Source organism: Microcaecilia unicolor, chromosome 3 (assembly GCF_901765095.1).
Source record: "Microcaecilia unicolor chromosome 3, aMicUni1.1, whole genome shotgun sequence".
Classification (NCBI taxonomy): domain Eukaryota; kingdom Metazoa; phylum Chordata; class Amphibia; order Gymnophiona; family Siphonopidae; genus Microcaecilia; species Microcaecilia unicolor.
The window spans coordinates 150,961,610-150,981,673 of NC_044033.1; the positions used below are offsets into that span (position 1 = coordinate 150,961,610).

Below are 20,064 nucleotides of genomic sequence, written 5' to 3' on the forward strand. Positions count from 1 at the left end.
ACAGCCGGTGGGAAGATGCATCGGCTACGTTCCCTACCTGACATTTGGAAGATTTTAAAAGAGCTGGGCCTGACGTCTGCTGAGGTGCCTACGGTCGATCTGAGTTCAACTGCCAGAGCTAAACTTCAACAGTGGAAGAGAGTTGTCAGCAAATCTAAGAACATTTGAATAGTTGAGTGTTTGATTTATTCAGCTTAGTTCATTGCTGTCTATATTTACTTGGTCACTTTTGATGGGGTCTGCTAAATGGGATAGTGGCTGGTTGAGGTCTGGGAGAGGTGGAAGTTGTGTGGCTGAGTTAAGGGGGTGGGGGTAGGATGTTTGAGAGTTGAAGATACATTTGCATGGGCTTAGACAAATTGGTCTGTGGGGGGGTGGGGGTGGGGGGTTTGATTTGAGTGGTGCTGTGCTTGTGGGTGGCTTTTCTTCAATTTGCCCAGTCAGGATTTGGGAGGGGGGGATTCTTTGGGGGTTTGTTGGTTGGGGTGGGGTTGTACTTGGGGTTTGGGGGAAGGGGGCAGGGTTGGGGGGAGAGGGGGGTCGGGTGGATTAGGGGGGTTAGTTCTTCTTTCTCTTTTCTCACTTTTCACTCTTATGCTTATGACAATGGGCTTATATAATGTTGTTTAAATGACTATGGATTTAAAGTTTTTGACGTACAGTGGGGGAAATAAGTATTTGATCCCTTGCTGATTTTGTAAGTTTGCCCACTGACAAAGACATGAGCAGCCCATAATTGAAGGGTAGGTTATTGGTAACAGTGAGAGATAGCACATCACAAATTAAATCCGGAAAATCACATTGTGGAAAGTATATGAATTTATTTGCATTCTGCAGAGGGAAATAAGTATTTAATCCCTCTGGCAAACAAGACCTAATACTTGGTGGCAAAACCCTTGTTGGCAAGCACAGCGGTCAGACGTCTTCTGTAGTTGATGATGAGGTTTGCACACATGTCAGGAGGAATTTTGGTCCACTCCTCTTTGCAGATCATCTCTAAATCATTAAGAGTTCTGGGCTGTCGCTTGGCAACTCGCAGCTTCAGCTCCCTCCATAAGTTTTCAATGGGATTAAGGTCTGGTGACTGGCTAGGCCACTCCATGACCCTAATGTGCTTCTTCCTGAGCCACTCCTTTGTTGCCTTGGCTGTATGTTTTGGGTCATTGTCGTGCTGGAAGACCCAGCCACGACCCATTTTTAAGGCCCTGGCGGAGGGAAGGAGGTTGTCACTCAGAATTGTACGGTACATGGCCCCATCCATTCTCCCATTGATGCGGTGAAGTAGTCCTGTGCCCTTAGCAGAGAAACACCCCCAAAACATAACATTTCCACCTCCATGCTTGACAGTGGGGACGGTGTTCTTTGGGTCATAGGCAGCATTTCTCTTCCTCCAAACACGGCGAGTTGAGTTCATGCCAAAGAGCTCAATTTTTGTCTCATCTGACCACAGCACCTTCTCCCAATCACTCTCGGCATCATCCAGGTGTTCACTGGCAAACTTCAGACGGGCCGTCACATGTGCCTTCCGGAGCAGGGGGACCTTGCGGGCACTGCAGGATTGCAATCCGTTATGTCGTAATGTGTTACCAATGGTTTTCGTGGTGACAGTGGTCCCAGCTGCCTTGAGATCATTGACAAGTTCCCCCCTTGTAGTTGTAGGCTGATTTCTAACCTTCCTCATGATCAAGGATACCCCACGAGGTGAGATTTTGCGTGGAGCCCCAGATCTTTGTCGATTGACAGTCATTTTGTAGTTCTTCCATTTTCTTACTATGGCACCAACAGTTGTCTCCTTCTCTCCCAGCGTCTTACTGATGGTTTTGTAGCCCATTCCAGCCTTGTGCAGGTGTATGATCTTGTCCCTGACATCCTTAGACAGCTCCTTGCTCTTGGCCATTTTGTAGAGGTTAGAGTCTGACTGATTCACTGAGTCTGTGGACAGGTGTCTTTCATACAGGTGACCATTGCCGACAGCTGTCTGTCATGCAGGTAACGAGTTGATTTGGAGCATCTACCTGGTCTGTAGGGGCCAGATCTCTTACTGGTTGGTGGGGGATCAAATACTTATTTCCCTCTGCAGAATGCAAATAAATTCATATACTTTCCACAATGTGATTTTCCGGATTTAATTTGTGATGTGCTATCTCTCACTGTTACCAATAACCTACCCTTCAATTATGGGCTGCTCATGTCTTTGTCAGTGGGCAAACTTACAAAATCAGCAAGGGATCAAATACTTATTTCCCCCACTGTATAATGTAAAAGGTTTTAATTCTCCACAAAAACACCAGAAGATATTTAAGGAACTCAGTTCCCAAAAGGCGCATGTTATCTTTCTCCAGGAGACCCACTTTAAACAGGAACATGAGAGGCTCTTGGTCCATCATCATTACCCAAGTGTCTTTTGTGCTTCTGCTGCTGATGCATCAAAGAAGCGGGGAGTTGCTATACTGTTACATTCATCCTTGCAGGTTCAAGTGCAGAAGGTACGGCGGGACCCTATGGGTAGATTTCTCTATTTACAGGTTTTATTAAATAATTTTGCCTTTTCCTTGGTAGCAGTCGATGCGATGCACCCAATGAGTCAGAGGGGAAATTCTTTACAAAGCTAGGTAAAGTTGTTCAATCTGATCCTTATGGTAATTTGGTTTTGGGTGGTGATTTTAATGCCTCCTTTGATCCGACTTTGGATAAATCTGGAGGGTTGTCAAAGCTTGATGTTATAAATTCTAAGGCTTTGGGGGGTATGGCTAGGACGTTAGCTGTATGTGATGTCTGGAGATTACATCACCCGAAGGTTAGGGACTATTCCTTTTATTCGTATTCACACGATTCTTACTCTCACATTGACTATATAGTAATGGATGTGTCATTAGCTCAAGGTGGCTGTCTTTCTGGTATTAGCCCCATCACCATTTCTGATCACTCTTCGGTTTGGGTTCAGCTATCGTCCTTTTGTGAGGAAGGCCGAGATAGTACATGGACTTTGAATGTCTCTCTCTTGAGAGAGGATAAGGTTGTTGCCAACTATCGTACAATTCTGAAGGAATACCTGGATATAAATTTGACTTCTGGACCCTCTTTGGGGATTGTGTGGGATGCGTTAAAAGCGGTCTCCCGTGGTTATTTTTTACAACAGGCTAGTGCACGGGCTTGTGCTCGGCGCAAGGAGATAGCTATGTGTACCTCTCAATTGTCTCACCTGGAAAATATCCATAAATCCTCGCCATTGACAACTATCTTGAGGCAGATTCAGGCTTTACGGTTGAAACTAGATAGTATTTATACAGATCAATTGCAATTTATGCAGGGTCAGCAACAATTAAATCGGTACTTTAGCTATAATAAGCCTGGACGCTCTTTAGTTTTGAAGTTAAGGCAGCGTAGATATGATCATACAATTTTTCGTATTGGGAATGGTAGGAATACAATGTTATATAAACCTTCTTTAATTCATCAGAGGTTTCAATCTTTTTATCAGTTATTATATTCGGCAGATTCTACAATTCGTCAAGAGGCTATTGAGGCCTTCCTATCATCTCAGAATCTACCCTCCTTGATGGAGGAACAGCATAAAATGATGGAGGGAGTCATTCGGGTAGAAGAAGTTGTTAAAGTTAGTAAATACTTGCCCAGTGGGAAATCCCCAGATTTAGATGGCCTACCATACGATTTTTACAGGATGTTTAGAGGTGAACTGGCTCCTCTCCTGGTTGAGATTCTTAATGGTGTTCGTGATGGAGGGGCTTTTCTGCCGTCTATGTTGGCGGCTTGGATAGCTGTGATTCCGAAACCCAGTAAAGACAAAACTGAGTGCGCTTCGTATCGCCCTATTTCCATTCTCAACTCAGGTGTTAAGATTATAGCAAAGGTTCTAGCTAATCGATTAGCTCAAGTCCTGCTGGATTTGATTCATCCAGATCAAGTTGGGTTTGTGCCGCAGAGACAAGTGAAAGATAATGTTCGTAGAATGGTTAACTTGCTTCATGTAGCTAAAATATCAAAAATTCTAGTGTGTTTGTTAGGGCTTGACGCAGAGAAGGCTTTTGATCGTGTCCACTGGTCTTTTATGTTCAGTGTTATGGAAAGAATGGGGTTTGGAATAGGATTTAGGGAGTGGACTCAAGCTCTTTACACTTCCCCTAGGGCGTGTGTAAGAATCAATGGAGGGAATTCATCGATGTTCTCCTTGTCTAGGGGGACGAGGCAGGGGTGCCCTCTCTCACCAAACTCTTTGCCTTGGTCATGGAACCTCTTGCTATTGCAATTAGGTCTAACGTAGACATATCGGGTATTAAAGTGGGTGATCAGGTGTACAAGATAGCTATGTTCATGGATGATATCTTACTTTCCTTAACCAAGCCCTCCATATCAATGGCCAATTTGCTCAAGCTCTTGGCAGAATATTCTGCAGTGTTGGGTTTTAAGCTTAATATGACTAAGTCAGAAGCTATGGCCATTAATATTCCTAGCACAGATTTAGAAGCCTTACAACATCATTTTTCCTTCCGGTGGGTCACGTGGGGTATTAAATACTTGGGAATTCTCCTCATGCCAAATTATTCTGATTTGTTTTTGGCTAATTATCCTTCTCTTCTGTGAGAAATTTACAAGGATTTGAAGGCTTGGAGCTCTGTGGAACTGTCGTGGTTTGGTCGCATTGCATCGTTGAAAATGAATGTACTACCTCATTTGTTGTATCTTTTTCAGGTTCTCTCTCTTCAATTACCGTGTAAATTTGTGTCAGGTATTCAAGATCACTTCTTCCGCTTTATTTGGGCGAACAAAAAGTCGCGTCTCTCGAGGAATTTGCTATATAGGGATCAGAAAAAGGGGGGATTGGGAGTCCCTAATTTGCATTGGTATTATAAAGCTGCCCAGGCTTTGGTTGCAATGGAGTGGTTTCATGCGAGTATCCAAAAACATTGGATTTATTTGGAACAGAGTATGGTAGGCTCCTGCCCTTTACACTCATTAATTTGGCTTCCTCGGAAATATCGTTTATTGGGCCAGGCTCTATGCCCTTCCATTCTGTCCACTTTTCATTATTGGGATGGTCTCTTTGACAAGCCTGATCAAGTGTTTTCTAAGCTCAGCCTGATAATAACCCCCTTTTCCCTCCTGGCCTTGAGTCTGGATCATTCGTGAACTGGTTCTCAGTGGGCCATCTGTGGTGGTCATGTATTAAAGCTCAGGCTTACTGGAAAGCTGTCCAGCATAAGCTCCAGAGCTGGATAGGTAGGCCCATAAAGTGGTCTCCTGAAATTTTTTCTATTCCCTAAAAAGCCTCCTGAATGCACTACATCACAATCCTTATTTGTCCGTCATGCCATGTCCGCTGCTAGGGTTACTTTAGCGGCACATTGGAAGTCTCCTAAAGTTCCTTCACTGGTTCAGTGGGTAAACAAGTTGTGGTATATTTGTGAGATGGAGACTTTGGTCCAAACGTCATAAAACATTGTCCAAGTGGGAAGCTATTTGGGCTCCTTTTGTGTCACACTGTTTATGATGCATCATGGGAGATGTAGGGGTGGTTGAAGGGAGAGGGTGGTGGTTTTAAAGGGGGGAGGGAAACTTGTTATAAATATTAGGAGAATTTTGTTAGCTCACTTTTGTGCTGGGAGAGCTACTTTAGTAGGTTAGATTGAACTATTGTTATTTGCAACTTACGTGTGCTTATAGTGTAATACTATCATCCTTTGTAATTTGCTGCATTCAAGTTGTACTTGTCTTTCTCAACATTAATAAACTCTTCTACCAATTTAAAAAAAAAAAAAAAGCAAGACGACTGCAAAAGAATCGGTTGGACCACTAGATGACCGAGGGGTAAAAGGGGCGATCAGGGAAGACAAAGCCATAGCAGAGAGATTAAATGAATTCTTTGCTTCGGTCTTCACTGAGGAAGATTTGGGAGTGATACAGGTGCCAGAAATGGTATTCGAAGCTGACGAGTTGGAGAAACTGAATGAAATCTCTATAAACCTGGAGGATGTAATGGGGCAATTTGACAAATTAAAGAGTAGCAAATCTCCTCTGGAGTGGAGGAATAGCCTAGTGGTTAGTGCAGTGGACTTTGATCCTGGGGAACTGAGTTCGATTCCCACTGCAGCTCCTTGTGACTCTGGTCAACTCACTTAAACCTCCATTGCCCCTGGTACAAAATAAGTACCTGAATATATGTAAACCACTTCGAATGTAGTTGCATAAACCTCAGAAAGGCGGTATATCAAGTCCCATTTCCCTTTCCCTTCCCTTTCCTGAATCGAATGGTATTCATCCCAGAGTACTGATAGAATTGAAAAATGAACTGGTGGAACTGTTGTTAGTAATATGTAAATTATCTTTAAAATCAAGCGTGGTACCAGAAGATTGGAGGGTGACCAATGTAACTCTGATATTTAAAAAAGGTTCCAGAGGGGATCCGGGAAATTATAGACCGGTGAGCCTGACATCTGTGCCGGGCAAAATGGTAGAGACTATTATAAAGAACAAAATTACAGAGCATATTCAAAAGTATGGATTAATGAGACAAAGCCAACATGGATTTAATGAAGGGAAATCTTGCCTCACCAATCTACTACATTTCTTTGAAGGGGTGAACAAACTTGGATAAAGGCGAGCCGGTCAATATTGTGTATCTGAATTTTCAAAAGGCGTTTGACAAAGTACCTCATGAAAGACTCCAGAGGAAATTGGAGAGTCAGGGGATAGGAGGTAGTGTCCTATTGTGGATTAAAAACTGGTTAAAAGATAGAAAACAGAGAGTAGGGTTAAATGGTCAGTATTCTCAATGGAGAAGGGTAGATAGTGGGGTTCCTCAGCGGTCTGTGCTGGGACTGCTGCTTTTTAACATATTTATAAATGACCTAGAGATGGGAGTAACTAGTGAGATAATTAAATTTGCTGATGACACAAAGTTTTTCAAAGTTGTTAAATTGCAAGAGGATTGTGAAAAATTACAAGAGGACCTTACGAGACTGGGAGACTGGGCGTCTAAATGGCAGATGACATTTAATGTGAGCAAGTTCAAAGTGATGTATGTGGGAAAGAGGAATCCGAACTACAGCTACGTAATGCAAGGTTCCACGTTAGGAGTCACCAACCAAGAAAGGGATCTCGGTGTCGTCGTTGATAATACGTTGAAATGCTCTGCTCAGTGTGCTGCGGCGGCTAAGAAAGCAAATAGAACGTTAGGTATTATTAGGAAGGGAATGGAAAACAAAAGTGAGGATGTTATAATGCCTTTGTATCGGTCCATGATGCGACTGCATCTCGAATATTGTGTTCAATTCTGGTCGCCGCATCTCAAAAAAGATATAGTGGAATAAGAAAAGGTACAGAGAAGGGCGACGAAAATGGTAAAGGGGCTGGGACGAGTTCCCTTTGAGGAAAAGCTGAAGCGTCTAGGGCTCTTCAGCTTGGAGAAGAGACGGTTGAGGGGAGATATGATAGAAGTAAAATGAGTGGAATGGGTAGACATGAATTGTAAGGCTTCACCTTAGTGCAATTAGTGCTTATCAATGTGTAGAGGGTAAGCCCATCTCTGGACAGCCTCTAGTTAATTTTATGAGAGGTTTGCTGTTGTCAAAGCCCCTATGAAATGTCAGTCCATCTCATGGGATCTTAATGTTCTCACCCAGCTGATGAAACTCCTTTTGAGCCACTGAATTCCTGCCTTCTGAAGTACTTGACCTGGAAGGTAATTTTCTTGGTGGCTGTTACTTCAACTCGTAAAGTCAGTGAGCTTCAGGCCTTAGTAGTGGATGCACCTTATACTAAGTTTCATCACAACAGAGTAGTTGTCTGCATGCACTCTAAAGTTCCTGCCGAAAGTGGTGTTGGAGTTCCATCTGAACCAGTTGATTGTCTTGCTAACATTCTTTGCCCAACCTCATGCCCATCCTTGCAAAAACACCTTGCACATCTTAGATTTCAAAAGAGCATTGGCCTACTACATGGAGCTGATCAGATCCTCAGACAGTCTGCCCAACTTTTTACTCCTGCCAGAATTCTGTGTGACTGCAGAGCACAGAATTCCCCAGTCATGCAGAATTCAATAGTTCTGTGCAGCATATGCGCTGTCCACCTGCCCGACGTTGCTGCTCCCCCACCCCCCCCACGGCTGCTGCCACCCATTTTCTGCACTCTCACTTGCCTACTCGCTCTCCTGATCCCTTCATCCACTGCCGCCCGACGATGATATCTGAACCCCCTGCCCGCGGCTGCCACTGCTCAACCCCCACCCCCGCCTGCCTACCTACCTGAACACAGCATGCCCTGGTGGTCTAAGTGGCTTCTTTGGGGGGCAGGACAGAACCCCACTCTTTGCTGCTGCCCGCCGCTCTTGGTCTCGTTGCTGTGCTTTTTTTAAAATGGCAAATGAGACTTCAAGCAGTAATCTTGTGAGACTACTGCTTGAAATCTCAGCGGCCATTTGGGAAAAGCATGGCACCAACGAGAGCAGCGGGGTAGGAAAGAGTGAGGTTCTTTCCTGCCCTGAAGAGGTTCTCCTGGTGCAGTTCTCCTACATCACAGGTGAGTAATGGAGTGGCTGGAGGAGGGGCTGTATAAAAAAAAAAAAGGGGGGTACAGTGGTGGAAATAAGTATTTGATCCCTTGCTGATTTTGTAAGTTTGCCCACTGACAAAGACATGAGCAGCCCATAATTGAAGGGTAGGTTATTGGTAACAGTGAGAGATAGCACATCACAAATTAAATCCGGAAAATCACATTGTGGAAAGTATATGAATTTATTTGCATTCTGCAGAGGGAAATAAGTATTTAATCCCTCTGGCAAACAAGACCTAATACTTGGTGGCAAAACCCTTGTTGGCAAGCACAGCGGTCAGACGTCTTCTGTAGTTGATGATGAGGTTTGCACACGTCAGGAGGAATTTTGGTCCACTCCTCTTTGCAGATCATCTCTAAATCATTAAGAGTTCTGGGCTGTTGCTTGGCAACTCGCAGCTTCAGCTCCCTCCATAAGTTTTCAATGGGATTAAGGTCTGGTGACTGGCTAGGCCACTCCATGACCCTAATGTGCTTCTTCCTGAGCCACTCCTTTGTTGCCTTGGCTGTATGTTTTGGGTCATTGTCGTGCTGGAAGACCCAGCCACGACCCATTTTTAAGGCCCTGGCGGAGGGAAGGAGGTTGTCACTCAGAATTGTACGGTACATGGCCCCATCCATTCTCCCATTGATGCGGTGAAGTAGTCCTGTGCCCTTAGCAGAGAAACACCCCCAAAACATAACATTTCCACCTCCATGCTTGACAGTGGGGACGGTGTTCTTTGGGTCATAGGCAGCATTTCTCTTCCTCCAAACACGGCGAGTTGAGTTCATGCCAAAGAGCTCAATTTTTGTCTCATCTGACCACAGCACCTTCTCCCAATCACTCTCGGCATCATCCAGGTGTTCACTGGCAAACTTCAGACGGGCCGTCACATGTGCCTTCCGGAGCAGGGGGACCTTGCGGGCACTGCAGGATTGCAATCCGTTATGTCGTAATGTGTTACCAATGGTTTTCGTGGTGACAGTGGTCCCAGCTGCCTTGAGATCATTGACAAGTTCCCCCCTTGTAGTTGTAGGCTGATTTCTAACCTTCCTCATGATCAAGGATACCCCACGAGGTGAGATTTTGCGTGGAGCCCCAGATCTTTGTCGATTGACAGTCATTTTGTACTTCTTCCATTTTCTTACTATGGCACCAACAGTTGTCTCCTTCTCGCCCAGCGTCTTACTGATGGTTTTGTAGCCCATTCCAGCCTTGTGCAGGTGTATGATCTTGTCCCTGACATCCTTAGACAGCTCCTTGCTCTTGACCATTTTGTAGAGGTTAGAGTCTGACTGATTCACTGAGTCTGTGGACAGGTGTCTTTCATACAGGTGACCATTGCCGACAGCTGTCTGTCATGCAGGTAACGAGTTGATTTGGAGCATCTACCTGGTCTGTAGGGGCCAGATCTCTTACTGGTTGGTGGGGGATCAAATACTTATTTCCCTCTGCAGAATGCAAATAAATTCATATACTTTCCACAATGTGATTTTCCGGATTTAATTTGTGATGTGCTATCTCTCACTGTTACCAATAACCTACCCTTCAATTATGGGCTGCTCATGTCTTTGTCAGTGGGCAAACTTACAAAATCAGCAAGGGATCAAATACTTATTTCCACCACTGTATGCTGTGGGTGACTGGAAAAAAAGGGGATGCTGTGGTGGGACTGCAAAAAAAGGGACGTGATGAAGGGAGGGGGCTGCAAAAATAAGGGGGAATGCTATGTGTGGGGGAGGGTGGGACTGAAAAAGGGAGGATGGTGTGGGTGACTAAAAAAATGGATGGTGTGGATGGGTGGGAGGGAGCTGCAAACAAAGGGGGATACTGGGAGGGAGGAGGCTGCAAAAAAGATGAATGTTATGTGTGGGGGAGGGACTTTATTAAAAAAAAAAGGGGGGTACCTGTGGGTGACAAAAAAACAAGGGATTGGGTGGGTGAAAGGGGGCTGCAAAAAATGGGGATGCAGTGAGTGGGAAGGGGCTGTAAATAAAAGGAGGATGCTGTGGGTGGTTGTAAAAAAGAAAAAAAGGGATGTGGGTGGGAGGGAGCTGCAAAAAAATATTGGTAATATTGGTTACTTTATGCCAAATAATCTTGCAGAATTTGCAAGTTTTGTGCACAGAATTTTTATTTTTTTTGGCGCAGAATTTATATTTGTGGTCTGCCAGCCTTTATTTATCAAGAGCATATTAGTTTGAGCACTTTTTTAAAGCTGATCTGAATACAGCAAGTTTTATGTTAGTTGAATACTGCTTGAATCTTCTTTAATTAGGTTTTTAACAAATCTGCTGATTATATAGGATATTTTGACAACTCCATTGCTATATCAGACTTGCATTTGGTTCTGGACACACTTGCAAGTTGTTTTCTAGGTTTTTGAGTTTAGTACTTTGCAGAAACTGTTCCTTCTGAATAGCTCCACAGTCTCTAGATAGGTCTTATCAGAATGCCTGCAGTTGGAACTTCATAGCAACACCCAGCTGGATATATATTTACCCCTAAAGTACAGACAAATTAACTTTTATTTTTTGTGCTTCCAAAGAACATAAAAGTTTCGGTTCAAAGTAGCTTACAGTTTACAGTGTGGTTACAGTGTTTTTACAGTTTCACTTAAACATCAAGTTGCTGGCCCTTCAGGCTACATGTTGTGAGGATCGTTATTTGCATCTTTGAATCTCCACGTTGGAGTTACGGACCAAGAAAGGGATCTGGGTGTCGTCGTCGATAATACACTGAAACCTTCTGCTCAGTGTGCTGCTGCGGCTAGGAAAGCGAATAGAATATTGGGTATTATTAGGAAAGGTATGGAAAACAGGTGTGAGGATGTTGTAATGCCGTTGTATCGCTCCATGGTGCGACCGCACTGTAGGCAGAGTTCCCAGATAATAAATTACCTGAAACAAGGTTTCCCAACAGAACTATCCGCAAGCAAAATATTCTGTTCTCTGTCTAGGGGAAGGGGGAAAACCTTGGCTATGGCCCTACATGCCACTATTTCGGTCAGAGAGAGAGCTGAGAAATCAGGCTGATATATATATTAGCTTTATTATGGATAATATAAAAAAAGATATACAAAATAGAAATTTGGCAAAGCTTTGGCTGAACAAAATACTGGCAGTAATTCTTACAACTATATTCTCACACTACACACATTTCTTTCTGGTTGCTAGGTAAACTTGCACAACTGATTAGAATGCAATAACTATGTTACGAGGTAGTATGGTAATTAGCAGCTTCTTTCCTGACCAAGGTTATGACTAACACCAGCCTTATGCTCAGGTAATCATCACTCGCTAACCCAGACTAATAGGAGATAGATCACTGTGAGGCATATTTTCAAAGCACTTAGCCTTCCAAAGTTTCATAGGTTTCTATGGAACTTTGGAAGGCTAAGTGCTTTGAAAATATGCCTCTGTGTCTCTCACCAGGCAACCTCCGGGGACGCCTCTCAGGAGTAGCACAGGTTACTTCCAGACTCAAGCTGAGAGATCAGCGAGTCTTCGTCAGAGCCACGACAGGCACTCTGCAGCAGTCAGCAAAGGCACAGGTCACACCTTGTAGATAGCTGAATCACACGGTACTCTTCCAGATACACAGTTCATCAGTTGGTGGACCTTCTTAGGTCACTGGTCTTCTTTCCACCTCCACCTTCTTCCAAGGATTCCGACTCACTAACTCCCCAACTCTTCCCGCTCTTCCAGCGCCTCTCGGTCAGGTGATACCAATTATCCTCTTGTACCATCCTGTGCATGGGCAAGAAGAGTTCTTGTTTTTTCTTAGTGACCTTGGAAATGGTAACTTCTGGTGCTATGCCTGCCTCCCTTCTCATCATCTCCGAGATAGAAGGGGAATAATTGGAGCACAGAGTGTCCTTGGCTTCAGCAAGCCTGTCAGTGATTTTCCACAAACTGAAGCTGACTCTGACACAGAGATGTGCAGGTCAGAGGTTTGCAGCAGCCATCTTCTAGTAACAAGATGTCATAGGCTTGTATAGGCCAAGACCAGCAAGGGAGACACAGGGACATACCCCTACAGCACCTTGAGTATTGTGTTCAGTTCTGGTCGCCGCATCTCAAGAAAGATATAGTAGAATTGGAAAAGGTGCAGCGAAGGGCGACTAAAATGATAGCGGGGATGGGACGACTTCCCTATGAAGAAAGATTAAGGAGGCTAGGGCTTTTCAGTTTGGAGAAGAGACGGCTGAGGGGAGACATGATAGAGGCATATAAAATAATGAGTGGAGTAGAACAGGTGGATGTGAAGCGTCCACGCTTTCCAAAAATACTACGACTAGGGGGCATACGATGAAACTACAGTGTAGTAAATTTAAAACAAATCGGAGAAAATTTTTCTTCACCCAACGCATAATTAAACTCTGGAATTCGTTGCCAGAGAACGTGGTGAAGGCAGTTAGCTTGGCAGAGTTGGGGTTAGACGGTTTCCTAAAGGACAAGTCCATAAACCACTACTAAATGGACTTGGGAAAAATCCACAATTCCAGGAATAACATGTATAGAATGTTTGTACATTTGGGAAGCTTGCCAGGTGCCCTTGGCCTGAATTGGCCGCTGTCGTGGACAGGATGCTGGGCTCGATGGACCCTTGGTCTTTTCCCAGTATGGCATTACTTATATACTTATGTATATAACCAGAATGTGATATGTAATATTAGTGAATCATTAGAGAAAAAATGTTTTCAAAAATAGACACCTATTTTAAGTCTTTGGGGAAAATGTTTAGTTAACTCAAGGATATAGAAAGTATTTAGTTTTTGTGTGGGTCAGGAGAAAGGATCTTTCCTCATTCCATAAGGCAATTTAAAACGTCTAGAATTTCTAAAGGAAACTTTTTAGAAACCAGAATGTGATATGTGATATATATATATATATATGTCTATTTTTGAAAACATTTTTTCTCTAATGATTCATTTTAATGTGATTAGTACTTACCATCATAAGGTAAGCTCATCTGTATACAGCCTTTAGTTGCCAGGGTTAAATGGGGCTTCCTTCAGTACTTTTTATCAAGCCTCTGTGTCTTGAAACCTCAACTTTGTACTGGTCCAGCTGATGAAAACTCATTTTTTAGCCATTGGCCTCCTGTAAGCTAAAGATCTTGATCTAGAAAGTCATATGTATTTTTTAATATGACATTTCTGCATATAAAGCATAGCTTTATCTGTGGAAATCTCTTTGAGACTTACCCTCCCTTTGTGTTAAGGTTTTCATAATATTTTCAGTATTTTCTTTAGAAATATAAGGGGCCCTTTTACTTAGGTGCGCCGAAAAATGGGCTGCGGTAGTGTAGGTGCTTGCAGATCCATTTTTCAGCGCACCTGTAAAAAAAGGCCTTTTTAACGTTTTTGCCGAAAATGGATGTGTGGCAAAATAAAAACTGTCACATGTCCATTTTGGGTCTGAGACCCTACTGTCAGCCATTGACTTAGTAGTAAGGTCTCACGCGGTAACCGTGCAGTAATAGTCTGCATACATGGAATGATTACTGCCTGGTTTCTGTGCGTCAAAAATAAAATTACCGCAAGGGCCGTGCGGTAAGTTCAAATTGACGAGCGTGGGGTGCGCATAGGCGCCTACACGGTTTAGTAAAAGGGCCCCTAAATCCTAAATAAAATGGGGTTTGTGTTTGTCAGTAGCATGCATTGTCAACAAATCTGTGGCACAGGTATGCAGATCTTAAAGAACGAGAATAACATACTTATAGCCTTGTATCATTTTTGCTTTCTGTCAGTGGAATCATTGAATTCCACTTTTAATTTTCTATGACTTTTTCAAAAGACCTGAAAAATCAAAGAGAGATTTGGGGTTTATATATTAATTACTATTTTTTCATAGACATAAAATGGAAACAAACCTTCAGTATACTGGCCCCTAAGAGCCCTGTTTACTGAGGTGTGTCATTGTTTTTAGCGTGCCTACACTTAGCACGCGCGCTAACCATGTAGATGCCCAGGGCCGGTCTTAGCAAGTGCGGGGCCCTATGCAGACCAATCTGATGGGGCCCCATCCTAGCCCCACCCCACCCTAGCTCCAGGGCAGCCACCCCTCCCTCCGAGCTCCCGGGCCATCCCCAGGGCTCCCCAGCTCCCTCCCTCCCTCCCTCCCAGCTCCAAGGCCATTCTCTCTCTCTCTCTCTCTCTCTCTCTCTCTCTCTCTCTCCCCCCCCCCCCCACCAGCTCCAAGGCCCCTTCCCACCCACCCACCCACCAGCTGCAAGGCCCCCTCCCTCCCAGCTCCAAGGCTGGCCGGTCTCTCTCTCTCTCCCTCCACCCACCAGCTCCAAGGCCCCCCTCCCTCTGAATTTTAAAAGTTACCTCATCGACGTCGGAGCGGCTGGCAGGTAGCAGCAGCAGTGAAAAGCGTGTGAGCTGCTGGGCAGCAGTTCGGGAGCCTTCCTTTCCCTCGTTCAGCTCTGGTCCCGCCCTCGGGACCAGAGCTGAACGAGGGAAAGGAAGGCTTCCGAAGCGCTGCCCAGCAGCTCGCACGCTTTTCACTGCTGCTGCTACCTGCCGGCCGCTCCGATGTCGACGACAAGGTAACTTAAAATTTAGAGGGCGGAGGGACTGAAGCTTGGGCGGTTGGGGCGGTGCGACTTCAGGCGCGCCGCGCGGGGCCCCCTTGAGCGCAAGGCCCTATGCGGTCGCCTCAGTCGCCTTGCCCTAAGACCGGCCCTGTAGATGCCTATAGGCACGTACATGATTAACGCGCATGAAAAATGTTAACGCACCTATAATGCTGCTTAGTAAACAGGGCCCTAAGAGTGAAGATGGTGGTAGTTTTAGAATTCAAATTACTGGGTGGTAGAAATGATGGCAAAACTTGAAATTTGATCCTTCCAATATCTAGCAGACCTGGGTGAAATCGAGGGCTGAAAATTGCCACTCCCTTCTACAGGTAAAAATATCTGTGCAAGTTCCCTGCTGCAGCTATGCTGCAGATAAAACAAAAAGCCCTATACATCTCAATGTGTATGTGTTTATACATTTAGGGGGGGGATTCATTAAGCACCGTTAAGGCTGTAATGCCCACATGAAGGCCCTAACAAGCTCTAAATGCTAAGAAGCCCATAGGTATAAAATGGGCTTATTAACATTTAGCGCACATTAATTCCCTGATGCTAGCACAAAGGCCCTAATGGTGCTTGATGAATTCCCCCTTAAATGCAAAATGGCCTTGCATTTTCAAGGGAAAATTCTTTCTGGAGTTTCCCTTTGAAACTGCTTGCAAATCTCCTATGGATTTTTATAAATTATCCTTCTATTAAAAAAAAAAATTGAGCTTGGCATCTCAGTCTTTGCCAGTTAATTTGAATCACTGAAATAGAATAGTATCTGCTTCCAGATGGGGCTAGCCCAACCATTAGGCAAGAGTAGATGGTTGTCTAGGCCAGCAAAGAGCTATTTCAGTCAAAGCAGAACAATCGGATGTTTATATTCTGATTTGTTGCATTTAATTTTCAAAATCTTGGAGACACTTCAGGTTAGGTGCCTGAAAATTAATTGAGGGGAGAGGGAATAAGGCTGAAGGTTTACCTAGGACACCTACCAGCATTGCACTGGCTCTGCCTCCAGAAAATGACTTATAGCGATTTGTTGACGTATGATGACTGCTGATACATTTTGTCCTGAATGTTACATGCTGTCAGAAAAACAGTAATATTTTAATTTTATTGGGTGCTGCATTTGAAAACAACAACAAAAAAAAATCTGTTTCATTAAGTCTGTCATCGTCAAGATAAAGATTACTGGATCCACATTTCAAGATAGTTTCCTCCAGAACTTTTTAATCCTGTATTGCTTTTAGCTTATCTGGCATCTCTTGGTTTTAGTGCAGTTTTAAAATATACTGTGTTTAATTTTCAGGGAGGAAACAATGCTGGTCACACTGTTGTCGTGGATTCTGTAGAATACGATTTTCACCTTTTACCCAGTGGTATCATCAATCCAAATGTCACAGCCTTCATTGGTAAGTAGGCAGTCTTTAAATCAAAATTCCTTGGTGCCAGCTCCACTGTTCTGAGCAAGTAGAGAAGAAACTGAGTTTTACCAGTGACCTCACCGGTTATTAGCTGGTGGTGCTCCCTGGAAAGATCCAATATCTCAGATGGTTTGGCTATAGCCCCCTGCACCTTTTCTAGGGTTATAATGGTAGTCACTGATATAGCCACTTCTCTAGTCATCTCCCAGTTGGAGACCCAGGACTGGGTCCGTGAATTGGAGCAAGAGCCACTTGCTTCCCTTTCATGCCCTGCAATACCTGGGCATTCGCTTTGACACTGCCTGGGGGATGGTGTTCCTCCCAGAGGGACTGGGTGGTGAAACTTAAAATTGAAACCATGTGAGCTTCTGATTTCCACGGTATTAAACTGCTTGAAGCTCCTGGGCTCCATGGCAGCAACACTGGAGGTAGTGCCTTGGGCAAGGGCTCGCATGTGGCCCCTGCAGTGGGCGCTGTTGTCGGTGGGCTCCAGTCTCTCAGGACTTCCACTTTCCTCTGCCTCTTTCACCCAATGCAAAGTCAGTCTGTCCTGGTGGGACAGCACAGTTCACCTCTTGAGGGGGATGCCACTGGATCTCCCCCAGCGGGTGCTTGTAACCACAATGTGAGTCTTCTCGGCTGGGGAGGTCATTGCCTGGTCTATGTGACTTAGGGTACATGGACCTCGCTGGAGGCAGCCTTGGCTTCCTGGAGACTCTGGTGGTTCGCTTTCCTACCGCTCCTTCAGGTGAAACGGTCAGGATGATGTCCGACAATGCCAGTACGGTGGCTTACATTAACAAACAGGGAGTTACAAAGAGTCAGTTGGTAGCCTTGGAAGCAGTGTGCCGAGAGACATCTGCTGGCCCTCATGATGGTCTGTATTGTGAGCAAAGACAATGTGTAAGTGCACTTTCCCAGTCGCTCTCTCCTGGGTCTGGGAGAGTGGAAGTTGGGGCAACAGGCCTTTCAGCTGGGGCCCTCCATGGTTTGATCTGATGGCTTCTGCAGCCCATGCGAAAGCTCAGTGTTTCTTCAGTCTTTGGAGGAAACCAGCCTCTCGAGGGATAGATGCCCTAGTCAACCTTAGCCAGTGGAGGTACTTCTCTGACTTCCCTCCTTGGCCCCTGATAGGCTGTTTGTTGCACAGGATTGCATGTCATTCTCATGCAGTCTTGCTAGTGGCTTTGGATTGGCCTCGCCAGGTATGGTATGCAGACTAGAAAATGATGTGGGGACAAAATTTGGCCTCATCCCTGTGAGCTCTGTCCCTGTTCCCGCCCTGTCCCCGTGAGCTCTATCAGATCCAATCTGCACAAGCCTCATTTTTGATTTTATATTTAAATCATTTTATTAAAGTATAAAAGAAACAATATTCTGTTCAACTGTTGTTTTATAAATCACAAACAATACAGAACAAGGGTCAACAAAATCCCTGTCTCCCTTCACAAATATCCCCTCCACTATCAGGAAAACTGAACAGGCCAAATTACTACAGAATGCTACATAGAAAATTCATGCTAACAGAATACCTTGGTCACACACACACAGAACACAAATGCCAAATACATAATAACTGACCAAAAATGATAAACATATATTAACCTAAAACCACAAGAAGCCACACCACAGGAATAGAAAGATATGCATTTCCTCCTATATGGTGCAAAATATAATGATTACACATGCCAGAGATGGTGTTAGGGGGTGTAACTAGGACATCTGCCCCCTGGCCAGAGAGAGCCCTGAGTCTACCCCTATCCCCTCTACCTATGTCCAGCATCACTCCTCTGTGTCCCTATGCCCCCCCTCCATGTCCAGCATCTTCCTTCTGCGTTCCTATTCTCCTCGATGTCTAGCATCTTCCGTCTTTGTCCATATACCCCCTCCCATGTCTGGCATTGCCCCTCAGTGTCTCTTCCCCTCCCTTCCTCCCCTGAAGGTCCAGAACCTCTCTCCCTCCCCTCCAACTGTACCCCCCACCATGGGTCCAACGCCTCTCCCTTCCCTCAAGACAGCCCTCCCCCCCCCAATGGTCCAGTGCATTTCTCCGTTCTCTCCACTTTCTCCTTGGGGTCCAGTAGCCCCCTCCCTTTCCAAGAGTCCACTCCAGCAACCCCCCTCCCACATTTCCAGTTCCCCCTCTCTGTGGGTCCCTATAGCCAGTCCCTCCAAATGACACACTGATTACAATTTATAGCAAATTACTACTCTGCCTATGAAAAGTTATTCCGTTGTTATACTTCCTCTGTGTGTACATCAGTATGGTACACAAGCCGGCATGTTTGAAAATATAAGTGGGATCAAATTAAAATGGTACCACTACCAACAATAAAGAATGAGAATGTGGAAGAAGTAGCTCACAGGTTTGGTTGCTTTGTTTTGAGGCTCCCTGTCCCCGCAGTCAGGTATCTGAGCTCTCCCTCCCTTTCTTTGGGTCCGGCCGGCTATCTCTCCTGTTTTCAGCAGTGGGCTACGGCATGGGCAGCGCTGAAGACACCTGCTTCCAGCTTCCCCGGTCCATCTTGCTGCTTCGCCTCACTCAAAGGAAGTTGAAAAGGCTGGATGAAGCAGCGACGGGACCGGGGCAGCCGTAAGCAGCTGTCTTCAGCGCTGCCCGTACCACGTCTCACTGCTTGGAAACAGGGAGGAGAGATAGCCGGCCAGACTCGAAGGAAGGGCGCGAAAGCTCAGCAAGCCTGATTGTGGGGACAGGGAGCAGGGAGCAAAAAAAACTGCTTGGCTGGCCACTACTGTTGGGGGGAGGGGCCTGAGACAGAAATATAGCTACGCCACTGGAACAAGCCACAGGGGAGGAGGAGGACAACGATGCTGAGAAGGGACCTGAGCCCAAATTTTGGAAACCGGTTGTTAAAGTTTAACAACCAGCTCCAGCACACCACTGCCTGGCTGCATAAGGTAGAGCTACTGCAGGAGGGAGGGAGGGAAGGTAGGCAGGCACGGAGATGCCAGACCGGGAATGGTAACTACAACTGTGCAACTGTTTCGTTTTTTTTTTTTAAATCGCAGGAGCAAAGCTTTTTACTGCTCCTGTAGGGCGGTAAAAAGTTTTGCTCCTGCATCTGTGATAAACGGCCAGATTTTTTTTCTTTTACTGCAGATCCCCGTCCCCGTTTCATTCTATAATATAGTAACATAGTAGATGACGGCAGAAAAAGACCTGCATGGTCCATCCAGTCTGCCCAACAAGATAACTCATATTTGCTGCTTTTTGTGTCTACCCTACTTTGATTTCTACCTGTGCTCTTCAGGGCACAGACCGTATAAGTCTGCCCAGCACTATCCTCACCTCCCAACCACCAGCCCTGCCTCCCAACCACCGGCTCTGGCACAGACCGTACAAGTCTGTCCAGCACTATCCCTGCCTCCCAACCACCAGCCCCTCCTCCCAACCACCGGCTCTGGCAGAGACCGTATAAGTCTGCCCAGCACTATCCTCACCTCCCAACCACCAGCCCTGCCTCCCAACCACCGGCTCTGGCACAGACCGTA

The 20,064-nt window shown here is 45.2% G+C and overlaps 1 protein-coding gene across 1 annotated transcript in view; it reads left to right on the top strand.

Annotated features, from left to right (window-relative positions):
- The window catches only part of ADSS2 (adenylosuccinate synthase 2), a 188,304-nt gene that overhangs the window by 25,714 nt on the left and 142,526 nt on the right, over positions 1-20,064 (top strand). Inside the window, exon 2 of the mRNA XM_030196473.1 lies at positions 16,437-16,539. Within this exon, the coding sequence (XP_030052333.1) occupies positions 16,437-16,539 (103 nt within the window). The remainder of the gene's footprint in view (positions 1-16,436; positions 16,540-20,064) is intronic.